We start from the raw sequence: 22065 nt of genomic DNA on the forward strand, positions 1-22065 counted from the left end.
AACAACTGAACTTTCATCATAATTTACGGGAGAGCTGTTTTCCAGAATCTTGTAGGTTATAATTTAGTGCTAGTTGGTTATTTGACAGTATTATGGACATTTCATTTATTGTGATTTATATCTAAACATTGATCTGTATTACTGTATATTGAATGCATGTGCAGCTTTATATTTGATAGATGATTTTGAATTTGCTAGATAATTAACAAGGAGCTGATACCCAGAAACTGATAATTATTGATTAACGGGAAGTTGGTCACCCTCAAACCGTTAATCTATTGATTGGCACAATAATCAGCGGGGAGCTGATACCCAGAAACCGCTGATTAGAGATTATTGAATTGTTTGTATGTTGATTGTGGTCTGTCAAATTACACCCATATTGGCGTATTGGGTCGACGGCCGTTTAGAAAGTTGTGACCAATAAATCCAATCAAACTTATTACTTGTGTTTGTTATGTGTGTATATTTAATAAACTTCTCCGAAAGGAATCAATTATAGAAATTATAAGTAGGAACTTTGTTTAGAAAAGTACTTGCTAGAACTCCCTCCGAAACTAGCCAAAGCGCATTGTAAATTCAGAACATGCAATAGTAAATTACCAATCGAAAGTGGTAGGTGGTCTAAAATACCACGTGAAAATAGATTATGTAATTTATGTTAATTAATTGAAATTGGCGACGAATTCCTTTATCTGTTTATCTGTACACACCAACCAATACTCAATAGTAGACGAAAACATATGTCCATATATAATAATGACAGACCAAACACATTTCAATTACATACATTATGCAATTATGTAACACAACATGAATTGATATCATATTCATTACCGATATCAATGAGATAGTCCTGTTAGACCATGTATTATTGTCACCCATTTGTATATATGTATTCTCTACGCTGTATTGTTTATGAGAATACGGGGTACTGGGTACAGGGTACGAGTACATGATACGGGTACAGGATACGGGGAACGGGGTACAGGGTACAGAGAACAGGGTACAGGGTACGGGGTACGGGGTACAGGGTACGATACTCAGGTATATTTTATCCTCAGTATTTAATTCCTTGTCCAGGAAAATATCCACTATCATATTGTGTTAATAAATTACTTGGGTTCTGGCTCAGAATTACGTGAAGGAGACATTCTGTTTAATGTCCGTTTTTCATTGTTTATACAAAGTCCAAACTGAATATGCCTATCAAGCAATACAAAAATCCAAATTACCCGGCTAGCATTTATAATCTACCTGTGCAGGTGTATATCTATTTAGAAAACATTACTTCCCTGTTGTGGACATCCTGTTACATAAAGTGAACCTGATGTTACTGATACCTGACTTTATTGACATCCTGTTATACATGTATACAGTAAATCTTACCTTACCAACACCTGACTTTAATGACACCTAACTTTAATGATACCTGACTTGAAGGACAACCTGTAATATCAGTAAAACCGGTTTTAGCTGACACCTTACTTTAAGGATATTATGTAATATACAGTAAAACCTGACATTTATGACACCTGACTTTAAGGACAGCCTGTAACATACAGTAAGACCTAACTTTAATGTCACCTTACTTTAAGGGCATCCTGTAATATACAGTAAAACCTATTTTAGCTGACACCTTACTTTAAGGACATTTTGTAATATACAGTCGATGACATTTATGACACCTGACTTTAAGGACATTTTGTAATATACAGTAAAACCTGACTTTAATGATATATTTCTTTAAGGACAGCCTGTAATAAACAGTAAAACCTGACGTTAATAACACCTTATTAAAGGCCATCCTGTAAAATAAATTAAACAAAGAGCAAGTGAGCTGCTGTGGGGCGGCGTTCTTGTCCTGAATTGCTTAGTGGACTTTACTTAATTTGGCTTGGAGTATCATCGGCCTTAGGGAATTCAATTTTGTATAAACAAAGTGTGTGGCCGAACTGGGAGCAGAGGGGCAGGGCCCTTCATAGGAAATTGAGGTAAATATTTAAAAGTTTTCTCCCTCTGTACAATTGGAGGGATTTTAAACAAATTTTGTTAAGAACATCCTTCGGCAAAGGGAATTCAATTCTGTATAAAGGAAGAGAGTGGCTCCTTTTGAGGCATATGGGCGGGCCCATGCGAGAGAATATAGGGGGAAATAAAATCCTTCTCGTTCTGTATGAATGTGTGGATTTGAACCAAATTTGGTGTAGACCATCCTTTGGCAAAATGGACTCAATTTCGTATATATGGAGGTTAATGCCCTAGTGGGGCTTAGAGCGGGTTCAAAAACATGTAATTTGGCCATATTACTAAAAGCAACTTCTTTTCTGGAACAAATTATCAGTTGAAGGACCGACTCTTGATGTGAGGATTGGGACAAAAAGTAATTTTAAATTTGGAAATTATCCAGATCCCCACCCATGTACACAATTGCTGAGAATTAGGCGACAAACACAGTTGTGAAAATTGAATTGACCCTTGGGTCAGGTCCCTTTGGACGTGATTCCTAGGCCATAACTATGAAACAGTTGAGATTCTCACCCCATAACCATATATATGTTATTGCTGGGCATCAGGAAACAAACACAGTCATGATATTAATATTGACACTGGTGTCTGCCGCCCCCTTCCCAGGGTCTTAATATTTTGGCCATACATTTTAAACACCACATAACCATATATACATTTGATAGGCATACAGAGATAAACGAAGTCATATTTAATAATATACCATTGCTGGGCATAAAAAGACACTGCAGTCATGATATTAGTATTAACACTTGTTTCTGGCCCCATCGTTAGCCATAGAGACTTAATTTCTAGGGCATATAACTTTGGAATGATTGAGCCAACCCATAGCCGTATATACCATTGCTGGGCATGCTGATCCAGGTGAGCGATACAGGCCCTCTGTGCTTCTTTTTTTTAGCATTTCATTTCCGTCTCAAAGTTATAGAGTATGCTTATGTTATTAGAAATACATATATGCTATTGTTCTATGCTGAAATAGTCAACTTCTCGTCTAAAAGTCCCAAATGAGAGTCAAACGTTACCTCTGTATTGTTTGTTAACTTTTTAGTCACGTTCGTATCACTACTCATTTTGGTGCATAGTCTGATGACCCGAAACGTAGCTTACTTGGTTTACATAGTGATATTGAACCGCATATGTAAAACATATATTCTTTCGGGGGGCAACATAAGTCGACTCATATATACGTACACGCAGTTGGATACAGCAGATCTACTTCTTCAAAGACCAAATGGTTTTTTATTTTTTTATATCAGAATAAACTATCTATAAATAACGAAACCCAGGTATCTGCTTGCAGAAAACAAATTTATTTTAACAAAAAATATGATACAGCCGGAAATGATCGTACAATTAGTAAGTATATAACTTTATCTCAACGACCAAGTATCGGAGAAGTTTCTTATAGAACATGCTAATTCTTAACTTAAAGTACTTAAAATGAAGACAAAAATACAAAAAATACTGCTGAATTGTTTAGTTTGTTTGCGCAAATTGCATCTCCAAAACATGGGCTAACGACACCCAAGTCTAAACAACTGTGACCATCTGGACCCAGATTATTGACTTTCACCCTCGACATTATGGACGCGTTCATCATGACTGCGATCGGTAATAATCAGCTCGCCGTATATCAGGTTTTGACCGGCAGGAAGGCGAGTATTCCGCTGGACAAACTATTCCCAGTAAAACGAGTTTGTAAACAAGGGACAGAAACCAATGCAGCGTTTATAATGACTCTTATTCTGTAAACATTCAGCACTACGTTTAAACAATAATTGCACCAGAAATGTCTATTTCATCAACGTATGCAATATCACAGCTTGCACAAACGTAAGAAATATTTGTTGAAACGTTCGGCTGGGGGATGTTTCATTAGCTTCGCACTCGTGAATAACACTAGCATCAGTTTTCTGGCGTACTAGTAAAACATATATGTTATTTAACAGAGAGCCATACAATGGCCTCTCTGTATCCTTAACTTACGTTACCTAGAGTTAATAACCTTGCATTTATCTACAACTCAAATCGGAAAATATACGACAAAGCTGTATAAATTGGATGAATTTTATCTCATGTGGCACACATCACCTGTATTCACACTCCACTTGGTTCAAAATACTTGCTTATGTATTTGATAACAAATGTAAAACAGTGGCCAGAATGGTTTTGGTGGTATCACTGGGATTTTCAGCAATCCAACGTCACAGATTATTATTCTCTCGGATTAAAAACAGTTTTAACTCGGTTAATTCGAGTAACGCATTGAAACAAATATATATGAATTTGTTTGCAAAACAGTACATTTAACAAATGTATCAGAATGTCGTCTAACCAGGACGGCGACGTAGAATCCATTTCGTAGAGTGGTGTCTCAAGATAGAGGTCATTCTGATGTTGACGGCTAATTATCTAGATCTCAGATTGTTTGAAAGACAGTGAAAGTTAGTTGATATAGTAATTGCAATGTCAATCATGAATAAGAAGAAACGTGTCTTAATCCGAATTTGCCATAAAATCTCGGTTGTGTATTGAAATCCCAATGACAACTACGAGGCTAGCGTAGATCCAATGCCCAGCACCATCAGAAAGCCGGTTGTTGTAAACACATTCACCGCTGCGAAAAGGAAAAAGAAGAAGCGATCAATGATTTCGGCAACCTCCTTATTGTTGTAAGGGAAGTCATCGTAACCATCCGGGTTCTCATCGTCGCTCCTCTTCGCTGTGTCGTCGTCCGCTTTCCACGCTGTGGTAGCCGATTTTCTTTGAAGCTTTTCTTTCATTATCTTTTTAATGTTTGTCTCCTTTTTGACATACCCCGCTTCCCCTTTGCCTGGTTGAAGTTGGACAACTTCGTCTTTTCTGTAGCATACAAGTTTGACAAGGCAACCACTGCAGATTCTCTGGAGCCATCTCGGTACCTTAGTGCCTTCTGGTTTTACCTGGAGGCGGAGGTTGAGGACGGTGATGACAATAGCAATCGTGGAGTAGCCCAATGTCATAGCCAGGAACACACCTACGTGTACAGAAAAAAACAGATCCATGGCATTATTAACTTATCTATTGTTAATGTTTCTTTAAATCAGTACTTTCAAAAGATTACAGCTACCTACAATTATGGTAGACACTTAAGCTGGTGTAATGGATATCTAAAAGCCGTAATTTTCAAAAACAAGTAATGACAGAGACAACAGTCATGCTATATTTTCAATTATAATATAGAAATACAGTTATCATAATATGTATATAATAAATGTTTTAAAAGCAACCTATCTTTTCTCATTGTTCACTGTATTTTTGAAAAACGTGACTGTCATTTGTTCAAGCGAGCAAATATGTTCCGATTAGTGATATGCGTATTTAAAGGCACACAAAGTATAAACAAATACTAATGAAAATGTGATCTGATCAATGGCAGTATTTCTAAAAAAAAAATGGCAGTACAACGAGTATATTCAAACTAAAAAAAAATACTTCCCAGTTTAAGACCGTATTTTCACGAATGAGACGTACAGTGGGTTGTACTTAAAGCAGTTCCGACTGCTGACGTTATGCGAGTGTTAAAATACAATGGATGGTACTATATCATGATCATAATAATTTTATAAACTGGACGTAAACATAATTACCCATGACAGAAGTATGGAGAGACGTGGTCGGCATGGCGTCGGCTATAAGTGTGAGAAGAACAGCCAAAGCTAATAGAATGGTAAGGATATACGATATCTTCTCGCCCGAGTCGGCTGGCAATAGGAACGTAACTGTCGTTAACACGGCAACCAACGTTATTGGGAATATAACATTGAGAATATAATATCCCGATCTACGTTGAATCTCCATTGTAAACAACAGCTGGGAGAATGTCTCTCCTTCCTCTACCAGTTGACTAGACGAAATTTCGTTCTTTATCAGTTGCCACTCCCCATTGAGTTCATAATCCTCTGTGTTGACGTATGTCACGAGATGTTCCAATGTCACGTGACTTGATATGAAGCCCCAGCTTGTGAGCTCGATGCTACACGTCTGCTTGTCGAATGGGTACCAAGTTATGTCTATTTCACATTTGGTTTCGTAGACTCCTAGTGGGTCCCACTTTACCTCTCCGTTATACTTCACCCGAAACAGCAGATCCGATGACCCCAGGATGTTTATTTCACCGACCCTAAAGCAATGTATGACAATTATCAGCCACTTGAACAAACAATAGTTGAGCATAACAACAACAAAGTTGGATTCCTATGCAGGGCCTCTTATATCTAACCAGCGAAACAACCAGAGCACCTGAGAGCGACTCAATGCAGTTCCGTTACATACATGTACCACTCCCGCAGTCCTAATCCGGTCACATCACAATCAATTGATAATACAAACAAATAAAAACACGACCGTCACATCACTAAGAGCTGAAGAACACAGCAGAGGTATAGAGGCAAATCGTGTTCTTGTCATTTTCACGTGCCATAATCTTTTTCATATAATACAGTTAACTGTAAACGTACATATTTCAGCGGTAACATATTTTACCGCTTTTGGCGATTGACATGTTGCGTTAATATATGACTAGTCGAATGACCATAATATGTCAACATTCCATAATGTACTAACGTTTGAATACGCTAAGAAAAGTAAACTTACCGTAAATGTTCAACTTTGTTTTTGTCTCTTTTTGTTTGGCTGATTAATGTGTTAAATGAACATGTTAATTTTGGCCAGTTCACGTTACCATATATTGGCGGATGAATGCTAAACTTGTGTTATCGTTGACGAGTATGGGTTTTTCATACCTTGACTGCTGAATGCTAAACCTACGTGTAATCGATGACAGAAATGGGTTTCCATACCTTGATTGGTGAATGGTAAACTTACGTGTTATCTACGACTAGTTCAGGTTTCCATATCCTGGTCGAATCCAGATAAATGTATTCTATGTCTCCGTAGGTCGCGGGTGTCCATGTGAGACGACTGTCGGTCCAATACTATATTCAACAGCATCGTTTATGTAAACAAAAAAACCAGGAAAATCATTGTCAAAAATATTTTCATCCAAAATGGATGAAAATGACCGAGAAATATTTGCTATATATGTATTACTTCAACATTACGTTATTTGATATCAGCAACAGATGAAATGAAAATGGCATGTTTCCAATAACATTTTGCAATCGCTGTATTTTCCTTAATTGCTGTTTCATATACAGTGTACAACTTGTAAAGAAGTCTTACAATGGTTCCATTTGCTTAACAGGAAAACAGCGCCCAATACATTACGTTACTTTCTCATACATACGAAAGATATCCATCCTGATGTCGACATCATCTGTGTTCGGATGTCCTAAGAAAGACAACATAAATACAAATTGATGTATGGATTTTGTGAATAGGTGAGTGGACAAGCATGATAAAGCTCCAACAAATCAAATTTTATTATTTTGATTCCTGATCTTTTCGAGAAGATAGATTACACATATTTCTTATTGATTAATTATGAAAAATTGTATTAATGTGTTAACAATGTTCTTTACGCTGGCCGCTACTTACTACAGTGTTGATGGATAGCACACTTAATTCGGCCCTGACCGTGACGGTGTCCGAAGGTCGGACCAGGAAATTGTAGTTGGTAAGTACGGCGGTATGGATATTATTAGCATGTGTCGTAGTAAACACAGCTCTCGTACAAACTGTAAAAAGAAAGAAACATTTCAAGTTTAAATTTAAAGAATATAGAGCAAACGCTAGTTGTACATGTAGTTTGAGTGAACTAGTCGCACGCTTCGCTTTAAGTATGAATACTTAAAGTATGCAGGGCGATTTCTGACAACATTTTACATATACAAGGAAAATGAATATACTCACAACATACTCAAGCGTCACATATTAAGTTGGTATTTAATTTAATGTGCCCAGCTGGATTTGCCTTCATCTTCATTGGAACATACTTGTAAGTTTGCTATACATTTTGTTCCGTTTTTGAAGAAACTTATCATGGATACTGCTAAAATCTATAATTTAGTCGGTATTACCAAAATCACAGCCACGGAAAGAAACCTTCTAACACACCTCCCCATGAACACTACACCGGAAACACTTTTCGGAAACATTTTATTTTATTCATCGAGCAGGTTTGAAAACATCGATCTTATGTTCCGCGCGGACGGGTTTTATAACAAAATTCGTGTGTAATCATAGGCACTTGATATAAATATAGTTATTGAAAGAGAAACCATCATGATAAATTGCCAAACATAAGCACTTTGCTTGGCGGATTTTACGAAATAATAGGTTTCAACTGCCCAGTTACATTTAATGTGCTACTTTGGCAGTCGAAAGTCTCATTGAACAAGTTGATCTTTTTAATGTGCGGCATTGAACTGAATAATAAATTAATGTTTACGGATGAACAATCCCAATCGAATGCAGGTGCCAGGTATCTTTCTTTGTAGTTCTTTGGTTAGGTATCAACATAACACAATGGCAACAGTGGGTAGCAAGTAGACTATTTTATTGTATTCTTAAAAACAGTTATGTATCCACTAAATGAGTGTATTATCAATTAAAACAGGCTATCGACATAAGTTTACATTTTGTATTTGTTATTACGGGTATCAAAATTACACTTTGATTCTTTTAATCCCGTAAACAATCTCATGACGTCTGTATGTTTAACGTCAAGTTTGTATTTAAATAATGTAAGAATAGTTTAACTTTTGTGTACCGTACGTAGTTATTAAATATATGTTTGTTGAGTTATATATATTCCTGTATGCAAACTATTTTGCCAATCGGTTTCGACGTTTCCTCTGTGTACTCTGCCATAATATCGTTGAAGTGGCCAAATGTATCTTCTGCCTTCCCTACATTTCCTCTGCGATTCTCTGAACACATCTTAAGTTTACACTTTTCTTCCTTGTTGTTTTGATGACTTGTTATAAGACAGATTAGAGCTGTTCCGTGCTTTGTTTTAACCCTTGTCATATAACATAAGTTGTTGTCTGGCTTCATCACCAGTGGACACCCTTGTCATATGACCTAGGCTGTTGTCTGGCTTCATCACCAGTGGACACCCTTGTCATATAACCTAGACTGTTGTCTGGCTCCATCACCAGCGGACACCCTTGTCATATGACCTAGCCTGTTGTCTGGCTTCATCACCAGTGGACACCCTTGGCATATGACCTAGGCTGTCGTCTGGCTCCATCGCCAGCGGACACCCTTGTCATATGACCTAGGTTGTTGCCTGGCTCCTTCACCAGTGGACCCCCTTGTCATATGACCTAAGCTGTTGTCTGGCTCCATCACCAGTTGACACCCTTGTGATATGACCTAGTCTGATGTTTGGATCCATCACCAGTTTACACTGACTTAAGTATGGCTCCATCATCAATGGAATCTGTCGTCATATGACTTTAACTGCCGTCTAGCTCCATCATAATTGGACAGTGAACAATGCCGTCATATGACCTAAGCTTTTTGTGACCCTAGCATTAGCGGACATCAGCTCGTTTTTCTGGTATATATTGGAGTTATTACTTTTGTAACGTTTTATTTAGCATGGCAATGCTTCTTTCAGCACTACAGTTATGTAATTTTGTCATCATGACCTAATTCACCACTGGACACCCTTGTCATAAACCCTAAGTTGTTATCTGGCTCTATCACCACTGGACACCCTTGTCATATGACCTAAGCTGGTGTCTGGCTTCATCACCAGTGGACACCCTTGTCATATGACCTAGACTGTTGTCTGGCTCCATCACCAGCGGACACCCTTGTCATATTACCTAGGCTGTTGCCTGGCTCCATCACCAGTAGACCCCCTTGTCATATGACCTAAGCTGTTGTCTGGCTCCATCACCAGTTGACACCCTTGTCATATGACCTAGTCTGATGTTTGGATCCATCACCATTTTACACTGACTTAAGTATGGCTCCATCATCAATGGAATCTGTCGTCATATGACTTTAGCTGCCGTCTAGCTCCATCATCATTGGACAGTGAACAATGCCGTTATATGACCTAAGCTTTTGGTGACCCTAGCATTAGCGGACATCAGCTCGTTTATCTGGTATATAATGGAGTTATTACTTTTGTAGCTTTTTATTTAGCATGGCGATGCTTCTTTCAGCACTTCAGTTATGTAATTTTGTCATCATAACCTAATTCCAACCAACATTTATAAGCCTCCACCCTAATTAACGATTTATTTATCGTGTCTAAGTTAGCTAGTGATGTACCGACATTTAAGCCTAGATTAGCAACGAGACATCATCACAGGAACCACATTTGGGTCAGAACAAAATACCCGTTTCTATAAACACTATCTTGTCTTCGTGCTTTGATTTATAATAAATGATTCAGCTTCATAGACAGAACAACAATTTTGTCAATCTATTATTCTCAATTTTCTCAAATGTCACAGTTTAAAACTTACCTTAAACTGTTAAGGTCATTAAACGTTTTAACAAGACATTCCAAACACTACAAGGTCATGTAAATTGTAACATTGAAACTGATTGGCCGGTGTAGGGGTTTACTTCTATATAGAGTGTGACATATTACCCGACTTTTAACTGATCTCATGTCTGTTGGTAATGGCCCCAGTGCACTACACATCTCAACTAATACTACCTAGTATTGACAATGGACACCACGAGGACGCTAGACCACCAGGGACACACTTAAGATAATACACTGGATAATATACGTAAATGTGATACGTTGAATTATCGCTTTGAAAGTATTTACATGTATCTAGTGAAATTGGATTTCATGTTTTTTAATTAACTATAACGACGGCGTCTCATTTACAAGACCCTTATTATCTCCAGGTTCTATTGACTCATGTTTCTGTATTTCTGGCATATCTTCAAGTTATCGTATGTTAACAGTCGTCGTTTTCAAGCAGCTGCATTGCGTCGCTACATTTGTTGAAGTCTAGGTTAGCCATGGATTGCATCAAGGTTAGCATTTATTAGTTAACTAGGATACGTTATCCAAGATTTTGCTATATTTGGTGTTAGAATTGTGGTAAAATGGTTTGGAGAAAAAGAATCAAGCATTATGTAAGAACGTAGAATGTGAAAATTCTGCACCTGAGGGTAGATGGTAAAGTCTGTTAACCTTGATTAAAAAACTGATGTTATATTATTGCATATGTCAGAAAAAAGTAATCCATTTGGTATATGATATCTTTATAAAGGGATACATATATATGGGTGTGGTAAACGGATATAATTTCGATCTGTTTTTACAACGTTTGTAAACAAACTGTTACGTTGTTACAACTAAAAGAAAAACACAAGCAAATTCGTGGAATGTATATCCCTCGCTTGCAGGACATATTGTAGGTTAACATTATTGAGGTTGGGTTTAAACATGTGAGTATCGTGCTGTTGAGACATAATGTATAGCTTAAAACTTGGAAAAAAACACTATACCTCATTAATTATCCGTAAATATGCACAAATCACATTGGTTGGCAAACTTAGCATGAGTCAGATTTGCATACGGAATTTGGTTGAATCATCTGAACAATATTTTCAGCAAGTATCAGATGAAAACCAAAAAGTGCCCGAGATGGGTGGAAAGACAGAGGAACACAAACATTGTTATCAAGTTTGACTAATATTTGCTAGTTATTAAGCAGAAACTGCATATAATGACGCTTTTCGTTAATCAAGGGGCCATAACTCTGCCAAATGGAGTCCGATTAAAGTGGTCATCGAACTTGACCGAGTCCTTAAGGCATTTAACTCTGTAACTAAGTTTGAAGAAAATCGGTTGACGTTTGTTGTAATTATTGTACGTAAACGAAACGCAGCAGATAATGACGTTTGGCGCTATTCAAGGCGCCATAACTCTGCCAAACAGGGTCCGCTGAAAATGGTCATCGAACTTGGCCGAGCCCTGAAGGCATGTAACCATGTTACCAAGCTTGACGAATAACGGACATGATACCCTATTTGGCCTTGTAAATAGTCTTCGTTGTTGTAAACAGTCTCAGTTTATTGTAAATAATCTCAGTTTAGGAACATAAAGTGAGGACCAGTAATTGAACTTATCACTTATATGTAAGTGTGGCTCTCGTAGTATATTGCACTGTTAGTGATTACTGTCAATAGTACGTGTTTTTGTGTACCAGCAACGGGGCCAATATAATTAAAAATAATAAAAGGGGGTTAAAATAATAAAAGAGATAACGAATAGATGATATGGAATATGCGATATATATATATAACGTCAAAAAGGATAAGGTGGGTTAAAAGACATCAGAGTCTATAAAATAGACCGATGTCTTTCAAATAGTTAAATAATGCCTTCGAATCCACGGAACTGAAAAGTGTTTTCATATCCGGGACTCGGAAGTAGTTATCACGAATGTGTTTAAAATCGGAACATNGGATGAACAATCCCAATCGAATGCAGGTGCCAGGTATCTTTCTTTGTAGTTCTTTGGTTAGGTATCAACATAACACAATGGCAACAGTGGGTAGCAAGTAGACTATTTTATTGTATTCTTAAAAACAGTTATGTATCCACTAAATGAGTGTATTATCAATTAAAACAGGCTATCGACATAAGTTTACATTTTGTATTTGTTATTACGGGTATCAAAATTACACTTTGATTCTTTTAATCCCGTAAACAATCTCATGACGTCTGTATGTTTAACGTCAAGTTTGTATTTAAATAATGTAAGAATAGTTTAACTTTTGTGTACCGTACGTAGTTATTAAATATATGTTTGTTGAGTTATATATATTCCTGTATGCAAACTATTTTGCCAATCGGTTTCGACGTTTCCTCTGTGTACTCTGCCATAATATCGTTGAAGTGGCCAAATGTATCTTCTGCCTTCCCTACATTTCCTCTGCGATTCTCTGAACACATCTTAAGTTTACACTTTTCTTCCTTGTTGTTTTGATGACTTGTTATAAGACAGATTAGAGCTGTTCCGTGCTTTGTTTTAACCCTTGTCATATAACATAAGTTGTTGTCTGGCTTCATCACCAGTGGACACCCTTGTCATATGACCTAGGCTGTTGTCTGGCTTCATCACCAGTGGACACCCTTGTCATATAACCTAGACTGTTGTCTGGCTCCATCACCAGCGGACACCCTTGTCATATGACCTAGCCTGTTGTCTGGCTTCATCACCAGTGGACACCCTTGGCATATGACCTAGGCTGTCGTCTGGCTCCATCGCCAGCGGACACCCTTGTCATATGACCTAGGTTGTTGCCTGGCTCCTTCACCAGTGGACCCCCTTGTCATATGACCTAAGCTGTTGTCTGGCTCCATCACCAGTTGACACCCTTGTGATATGACCTAGTCTGATGTTTGGATCCATCACCAGTTTACACTGACTTAAGTATGGCTCCATCATCAATGGAATCTGTCGTCATATGACTTTAACTGCCGTCTAGCTCCATCATAATTGGACAGTGAACAATGCCGTCATATGACCTAAGCTTTTTGTGACCCTAGCATTAGCGGACATCAGCTCGTTTTTCTGGTATATATTGGAGTTATTACTTTTGTAACGTTTTATTTAGCATGGCAATGCTTCTTTCAGCACTACAGTTATGTAATTTTGTCATCATGACCTAATTCACCACTGGACACCCTTGTCATAAACCCTAAGTTGTTATCTGGCTCTATCACCACTGGACACCCTTGTCATATGACCTAAGCTGGTGTCTGGCTTCATCACCAGTGGACACCCTTGTCATATGACCTAGACTGTTGTCTGGCTCCATCACCAGCGGACACCCTTGTCATATTACCTAGGCTGTTGCCTGGCTCCATCACCAGTAGACCCCCTTGTCATATGACCTAAGCTGTTGTCTGGCTCCATCACCAGTTGACACCCTTGTCATATGACCTAGTCTGATGTTTGGATCCATCACCATTTTACACTGACTTAAGTATGGCTCCATCATCAATGGAATCTGTCGTCATATGACTTTAGCTGCCGTCTAGCTCCATCATCATTGGACAGTGAACAATGCCGTTATATGACCTAAGCTTTTGGTGACCCTAGCATTAGCGGACATCAGCTCGTTTATCTGGTATATAATGGAGTTATTACTTTTGTAGCTTTTTATTTAGCATGGCGATGCTTCTTTCAGCACTTCAGTTATGTAATTTTGTCATCATAACCTAATTCCAACCAACATTTATAAGCCTCCACCCTAATTAACGATTTATTTATCGTGTCTAAGTTAGCTAGTGATGTACCGACATTTAAGCCTAGATTAGCAACGAGACATCATCACAGGAACCACATTTGGGTCAGAACAAAATACCCGTTTCTATAAACACTATCTTGTCTTCGTGCTTTGATTTATAATAAATGATTCAGCTTCATAGACAGAACAACAATTTTGTCAATCTATTATTCTCAATTTTCTCAAATGTCACAGTTTAAAACTTACCTTAAACTGTTAAGGTCATTAAACGTTTTAACAAGACATTCCAAACACTACAAGGTCATGTAAATTGTAACATTGAAACTGATTGGCCGGTGTAGGGGTTTACTTCTATATAGAGTGTGACATATTACCCGACTTTTAACTGATCTCATGTCTGTTGGTAATGGCCCCAGTGCACTACACATCTCAACTAATACTACCTAGTATTGACAATGGACACCACGAGGACGCTAGACCACCAGGGACACACTTAAGATAATACACTGGATAATATACGTAAATGTGATACGTTGAATTATCGCTTTGAAAGTATTTACATGTATCTAGTGAAATTGGATTTCATGTTTTTTAATTAACTATAACGACGGCGTCTCATTTACAAGACCCTTATTATCTCCAGGTTCTATTGACTCATGTTTCTGTATTTCTGGCATATCTTCAAGTTATCGTATGTTAACAGTCGTCGTTTTCAAGCAGCTGCATTGCGTCGCTACATTTGTTGAAGTCTAGGTTAGCCATGGATTGCATCAAGGTTAGCATTTATTAGTTAACTAGGATACGTTATCCAAGATTTTGCTATATTTGGTGTTAGAATTGTGGTAAAATGGTTTGGAGAAAAAGAATCAAGCATTATGTAAGAACGTAGAATGTGAAAATTCTGCACCTGAGGGTAGATGGTAAAGTCTGTTAACCTTGATTAAAAAACTGATGTTATATTATTGCATATGTCAGAAAAAAGTAATCCATTTGGTATATGATATCTTTATAAAGGGATACATATATATGGGTGTGGTAAACGGATATAATTTCGATCTGTTTTTACAACGTTTGTAAACAAACTGTTACGTTGTTACAACTAAAAGAAAAACACAAGCAAATTCGTGGAATGTATATCCCTCGCTTGCAGGACATATTGTAGGTTAACATTATTGAGGTTGGGTTTAAACATGTGAGTATCGTGCTGTTGAGACATAATGTATAGCTTAAAACTTGGAAAAAAACACTATACCTCATTAATTATCCGTAAATATGCACAAATCACATTGGTTGGCAAACTTAGCATGAGTCAGATTTGCATACGGAATTTGGTTGAATCATCTGAACAATATTTTCAGCAAGTATCAGATGAAAACCAAAAAGTGCCCGAGATGGGTGGAAAGACAGAGGAACACAAACATTGTTATCAAGTTTGACTAATATTTGCTAGTTATTAAGCAGAAACTGCATATAATGACGCTTTTCGTTAATCAAGGGGCCATAACTCTGCCAAATGGAGTCCGATTAAAGTGGTCATCGAACTTGACCGAGTCCTTAAGGCATTTAACTCTGTAACTAAGTTTGAAGAAAATCGGTTGACGTTTGTTGTAATTATTGTACGTAAACGAAACGCAGCAGATAATGACGTTTGGCGCTATTCAAGGCGCCATAACTCTGCCAAACAGGGTCCGCTGAAAATGGTCATCGAACTTGGCCGAGCCCTGAAGGCATGTAACCATGTTACCAAGCTTGACGAATAACGGACATGATACCCTATTTGGCCTTGTAAATAGTCTTCGTTGTTGTAAACAGTCTCAGTTTATTGTAAATAATCTCAGTTTAGGAACATAAAGTGAGGACCAGTAATTGAACTTATCACTTATATGTAAGTGTGGCTCTCGTAGTATATTGCACTGTTAGTGATTACTGTCAATAGTACGTGTTTTTGTGTACCAGCAACGGGGCCAATATAATTAAAAATAATAAAAGGGGGTTAAAATAATAAAAGAGATAACGAATAGATGATATGGAATATGCGATATATATATATAACGTCAAAAAGGATAAGGTGGGTTAAAAGACATCAGAGTCTATAAAATAGACCGATGTCTTTCAAATAGTTAAATAATGCCTTCGAATCCACGGAACTGAAAAGTGTTTTCATATCCGGGACTCGGAAGTAGTTATCACGAATGTGTTTAAAATCGGAACATTCTATTAAAAAATGCTCCACTGTAAATGGAGTGTCACATGCGTGGCATGAAGGTATATCTTCTCGTTTTAAAAGGTACGAATGAGTAGGATATGTGTGCCCAGTGCGGAGCCGAGCGAGGACAACTTCCTCTCTACGATCTTTCCGACTGGGAATAGATGTTTTAAGTTTCGGTTGTATCTTAAAAAGTTTGTTGTTGGTCTCCAGAGACCAGCGTTTCTGCCATTCATTTTGAATGGCTGTACGAATAGTAGGTTTAAAATCTGTGTATGGTAGTTTGATATTTGTTTGTTCGAGATTCAATGCATTTTTTGCTTCCCTGTCAGCAAATTCGTTGCCTTTTATTCCGACATGGCTCGGAATCCATAGTAAAGTTATTTTAGACTTTTTTAATATACGAGATATTCGAAGAGCAAGGTTTTGTACGATTGTGTTTTTAGGATCTCGTAACTGTAAACTCTGTAGGACAGATAGAGAGTCTGAACAAATAATTGCCTTTTTAATGCGGTGTTCATCGATATGGTCGAGGGCCAAACCAATGGCGCATGCTTCAGCAGAAAAGATGGAGGCGCCGTCTGGTAGTCGGACTGAAGTGCAAGTATTGGCAGTACAGCAGGCTGCTGCCACTTTCTCACCTTCTTTGGAGCCATCGGTGTAAAGTTGTGTATGAGAAGGGTAATTCGAAATGCATTCCCGAAAGGAGGATTTGTGTTCTTCGGGCATAACACTTGATTTCCCTCGCTCATGTAATGTAAAGTTAAAATCGGGGGTTTGAATGGTCCACGGAGGAACATCAGATATGTTAAATTCAGCTATGTCCGTCAATTTTATGTTGAGTTCTTGCAGGAAATTCAAAATTCGGATACCAAATGTTGGCAGAAGTTTTTGGTTTTGCGTAAATATGTTTTGGTATTTGGGGTTGAATACTTGGTTGAAAGCAGGATTTTTAGGGTTTGATTTTAATTGAGTTGCAAATTGTAATGAAAGTTTTATTCTTCTGTCATAAAGGGATGGTTCATTTGCTTCCACGTACAGGCTTTTTACAGGTGTTGTTCGAAAAGCTCCCAGGGCAAGACGTAGCCCTTGGTTATGGATTGGGTCTAGCATCTGAAGGTACGAACTGCGCGCCGACCCGTATACCATAGAACCATAATCCAGTTTTGTTCGAATAAGTGATCTGTATAGGCGCAAAAGCATTTCACGATCCGCTCCCCAATCAGTATGGGAAAGGACTCGTATAATGTTTAACGCCTAGATTGAATGAAGGTTTTGATTAATAATAATTATGTAGTGACAATTGCTCGCAGAAATTAGGTATACGGCTTTATGGTTCTATATGGCTGAAGCAAAATATTTTGCGGAGAGTAAAAGTGCTTAGTGATTTGTACTCTCAGGTTTCGAGGTTAGAATGGACCTTTCAATTTACAGTTCCATCTGTTTTGTGCTTTGCAGCTTAAATACTTTAATACTCTGCGATCAGTTATCCACGTAATTTATAGGATTTTATTTATCAGAAAAATAGCTACCCTCTAGAGAGAAAAAAGTTATACAAGGACGTTTGTTGTAATTATTGCACAGGGAAACAAATGCCATGAACTATCAGATGACATCTCAAAGCATTGTTACTGAATGTTGTAATTAGAACTGGAGTGATGAAACCTATGGTGGTTGTGGGATACTTGAATCACCCTCTTGTACATGTACATGATCTCGGTACTGAATATCAGAAATTCCAATATTGTTTCGAGGAGTTGCCAGTATTACATGTTAATTTCACAATGACGAGGTTTTAATTTAATGTATAGTCCGGGTTGTTGCTATTGCTTTCCGCGAATTTATCTAATGAAATTGTATATTTAACCGAAATTGTTGCTGTAGTCTTCTTAGCATTGTAGTATTATGATAATAGGCATGTATATAGCTCCATATGCGCCTAATGCTATCAGCCCTAGATCTCTTAACAATGTAAAAGATATATATCATAAAAAATAATATAAAAATAAAATGCATAGATATAGTTCTTGCATTTCACTTATATTTCTAATGAGATTTGACATTTATTGATCTAGGGGATAGCATGTTGTTTAGAGGGCCTATTCTGGAATAGGACTGGTGTTACTATCTAGAATGGAATGGGTTCGGCTATGATCATGTCCACGGACAATCCGAAGTATATTGAGAACGTCTGGCGTGTTTATCAAATTATCGAAATAATAAAGTCCCATTTTGCTACTTTACCTGAAGTGATACCAACCAAGGATGACATTACGAATGAATTAAACTGGATTATTGTTGTATATAATCGCAAAATGCATTTGTCATTTGCAGCTATGATTGAGGTAAGTGTTATTTTCTATAGACCATATTTAACTAGAGTCACTCTTTGGATAAGATAGTGTAAAGGGTGTATCCAGTGGTTGCTATTAATAAGAACCTCGTTTCAAAGATGTGGATGCTCTGTGATACATGTAATTGCATTATCAGCACGCTTGTCTGCCCGTCCATACTTTCGTTCTGGAGATTATCACAGAATCCAGAAGTCTGATAGTACCACTTGTTATAACACAACGAAATATCATGGAATGTGCATCAATGTCTATTCCAGCTCTGACAGAAACGTGATCTAGGTAGCCTAGTCTTGAATTAAAGCCTTTGCCCCCATGTGAAGCTCGTGCCATATTTCATGAACGCTGTAACCAGTGGTTCTATTATACTATTTAACAATGATGTATACGTAAGCTATTAGATGTACACGTGCACACGTGTAACCAATCTTGACGAAACAAACTCATCCAGGACCAGTCACAATGGGCTAACTTATTTACATTTCCAATACGATGGACGATTTTAGAGGAGCATTGCAGCTGTATGGTCAAAGGCAAATATAACATAACATTCACGCGCATATCTGTTGTCCGAAAAACATGATTATTAACCAACTGTCGTTAAATTGCACACATTCCGTTTCAACAGTAAATAAGATCAATTTGGATCTCCACTTTTTTGGCCAATATTGAAATACTGATGAGGCCTACAAGGACAAGAACGCTTTATGTTGCAGTGTAATTCATTTTTCGCATACTATATTTATATTTTGGTAATCAAAACATCCATGTATTAGAGATATCATTGCAAGATGGTTACTCGTCAATCGCTCACTATCATTGAAAGATTTATCTTTTTCACAACGCAAATTCTTTTGTGTAAAAGTTATATAGGGAGTATAAATATCTTGAAGTGTCGGCTTGTAGTACTATCAGTATGAAATAAATTTAAGGATAGACGGGTAATGTACGACCCTTTAGTAAGGCTCTCTCAGAATTACACTCGATAAATAAATATTTTATATTTCAATATTTTACATGAAACAGATCTGTTGATTTTAATTGTTTTGAACTCTACTATCTTTAATTGCACTGAATTATACGGGAATACAGATATCAATCCAAATGAAGAAATATGCGTTGCATTGCTTTGGTTGATACAAACTACTGTGAAAAGATAATTCATTATTATCGAAGACTTGCTTTAAAAACCCGAGGCGTTTAACATTTTCGGACAAGCCGACATCAAAGATGAAATATTCACATTATTCAACCATAAGTATATTGTTGGCAATTTGTTCAAAAGTCACCCGAGATTCAGTTTATACCTATGACTGGTGGATGATAGACACGAGTTTCGTATGCAATGTTGTATTGTATACATTCTGTATTCCATGACACGAGCAACGATATTCATTTCTATAGTAATACTAGTAAGACTTATCTTTTTTTATTTAATTCATATAATTCATCTTTATTTTTCACCTCCCCTTTTGGCTTCAAAAGTAAAATAGATCAGCCTGGATTGCCACAGATTTGACTCTGAGTACAATCATGAGACCTAGAAAGACACGAAAGCTGAATGTGTCAGCGTTATTCATTATGCACATACTGTATCAATTAAATATTGTATATGTACCATTACATGTGTGTGTCTTACGTTCGTCCTACAGTAAAGTAGTTTAATAAAGGAACGACATGTAGGTGTAGTCATCGACTACTAGTATCACACGTGTCATGGTATAACAAATTGTATCGCATATAACAGGCATTTTTAAGCAAGTATGTTTACAAAATAATCCAAGGTGACATCATGTTGATTAATGTATGTCAATTTTATGGAAACGAATTAACTGGCATTAAGGACTGAATGGTGTGATTCTGTCGTTAAAAAAGTTACGTTTGCGCCACTGGCGACATTGAAAATGGATAACTGGCTTTGAACTCATAAAGAGTGACGTCCATTCTAACGGTATTTGTCCAACTTACAGTTGTTAGTATAAATACATGTCAATTTCTAGTTTTATAACTATTAACTATGTGATTATGTCAGTCAAAGAACAATTACACAAATCATTTTTCAAACTCTGTTTGTGATTAAAAAAACAGTTATGTAAAGTAAACAAAACTGTTCTTCATTTAAGATCTGTCAGCTGAAATATATCTCACAAACATGTTTCTATTTTGTGATAACAAACATATGAATAATTGAAAAAAGATCCACTTACCCACATAACTCAGTATAAAAACGATTACTCCGAAAGGTTGCATGTTCCTAAGTTAGAAACCGTAGCGGCTATTTTGTGGAGGATAAGGACATATCACAGCATAAGACTGCTCATTACTGCTGTACGATTGGCTAGTGTAAGTATGTTTCAAAAAGATATACGCAGTAGTATATAGGTGTCTGGATGTCTGTGTCCTTTTGTATCCATTCCAGAGCGTTACCAATACCTACATACAATATAGCGAGTGTAAATTAGGTATATATATATACAAACAAAGAATTGGGTTAAAGAATTATTTTCACTGTCGTTGAATGGTTTCCATTTAAATTGTCTGGTAATATTTCCGTGTGAAAGAATTTTAATCAAGTTATTATATAGAATGCATCTTTAACAAATTAATTTTATGATATTTCTCATTTATTTTCTCCCCATTTGTTTTCTCCAATTACAACACGTTTAAATGTCTATCATCGTTAACAGTGAGAACTGAAAAAGTCATTTGGAAAATACAAGGCGATGCTTTGAAAACACTGACAAATGTTTCGGGAAATGGAACATGGCTGAAACCTTATGCTGACGATGTGTTTCCGTTGTAATTAGAACCAAGACAAGTATGGTATAGGTGCAGTTTTCCATATTGATTCTGTTCTATTTTAAAATGACAATCCATCCACAGGGGTCGAGGATTTAATCGAACAATAAGTGAAAATAAAGCATCGGTTTTCCAATGGAATTAGTCGTAAGAAGTTCAAGTGTATGTCTAAAGAAGCGATATATGAAATCTAAAGTTTACTTAATTTTACATGCAGTCAGGCAGATCATTTTATCCTAGACGTTCTTTTGAAAGGAGTGCGCCCTATCCACTGCGCCACCCGTGCGCCATTGAAGCCTCTTAAATACCTCTTTTGTACGTTGAGTATGGACAAGTACATGTGTAACAAGGCCAACTTAATATAAACGTTCCACTGCATTGCAAAGATGTTGCAGTATATGAGATGTAGCATTCAAGTGAGGTGGCATTATAAATGATACCATTGGAAGCACGGTCTAACTTTAAGCAGAACCAAATTTATCTCCAGCA

At 37.1% G+C, this 22065-nt stretch overlaps 1 protein-coding gene across 1 annotated transcript; it reads right to left on the reverse strand.

Moving 5' to 3' along the window:
* Window positions 1-3333: 3333 nt before the first annotated feature.
* Window positions 3334-21191, reverse strand: LOC110449664 (neuronal acetylcholine receptor subunit alpha-6-like). The gene is made up of 6 exons (XM_021496670.1): window positions 20985-21191; window positions 7570-7709; window positions 7319-7363; window positions 6898-7007; window positions 5661-6193; window positions 3334-5047 (listed from the first exon to the last, which is right to left on the reverse strand). The coding sequence occupies exons 1-6, from the start codon at window positions 21025-21027 to the stop codon at window positions 4581-4583; spliced, it is 1338 nt and encodes a 445-aa protein (XP_021352345.1). The 5' UTR covers window positions 21028-21191; the 3' UTR covers window positions 3334-4580.
* Window positions 21192-22065: the final 874 nt, after the last annotated feature.

This window comes from Mizuhopecten yessoensis, unplaced genomic scaffold (genome assembly GCF_002113885.1).
Source record: "Mizuhopecten yessoensis strain PY_sf001 unplaced genomic scaffold, ASM211388v2 scaffold4761, whole genome shotgun sequence".
Classification (NCBI taxonomy): Eukaryota; Metazoa; Mollusca; class Bivalvia; order Pectinida; family Pectinidae; genus Mizuhopecten; species Mizuhopecten yessoensis.

Excerpts from the sequence above, each read along its gene's own strand:
- LOC110449664 (XM_021496670.1), bottom strand. The coding sequence starts at position 21,027 with ATGCAACCTTTCGGAGTAATCGTTTTTATACTGAGTTATGTGG. Across the intron at positions 7,710-20,984 it reads TTTTATACTGAGTTATGTGG|TTTGTACGAGAGCTGTGTTT; the intron begins GTAAGTGGATCT and ends TTCTTTTTACAG. Across the intron at positions 6,194-6,897 it reads GAACTAGTCGTAGATAACAC|GGTCGGTGAAATAAACATCC; the intron begins GTAAGTTTACCA and ends ACATTGCTTTAG.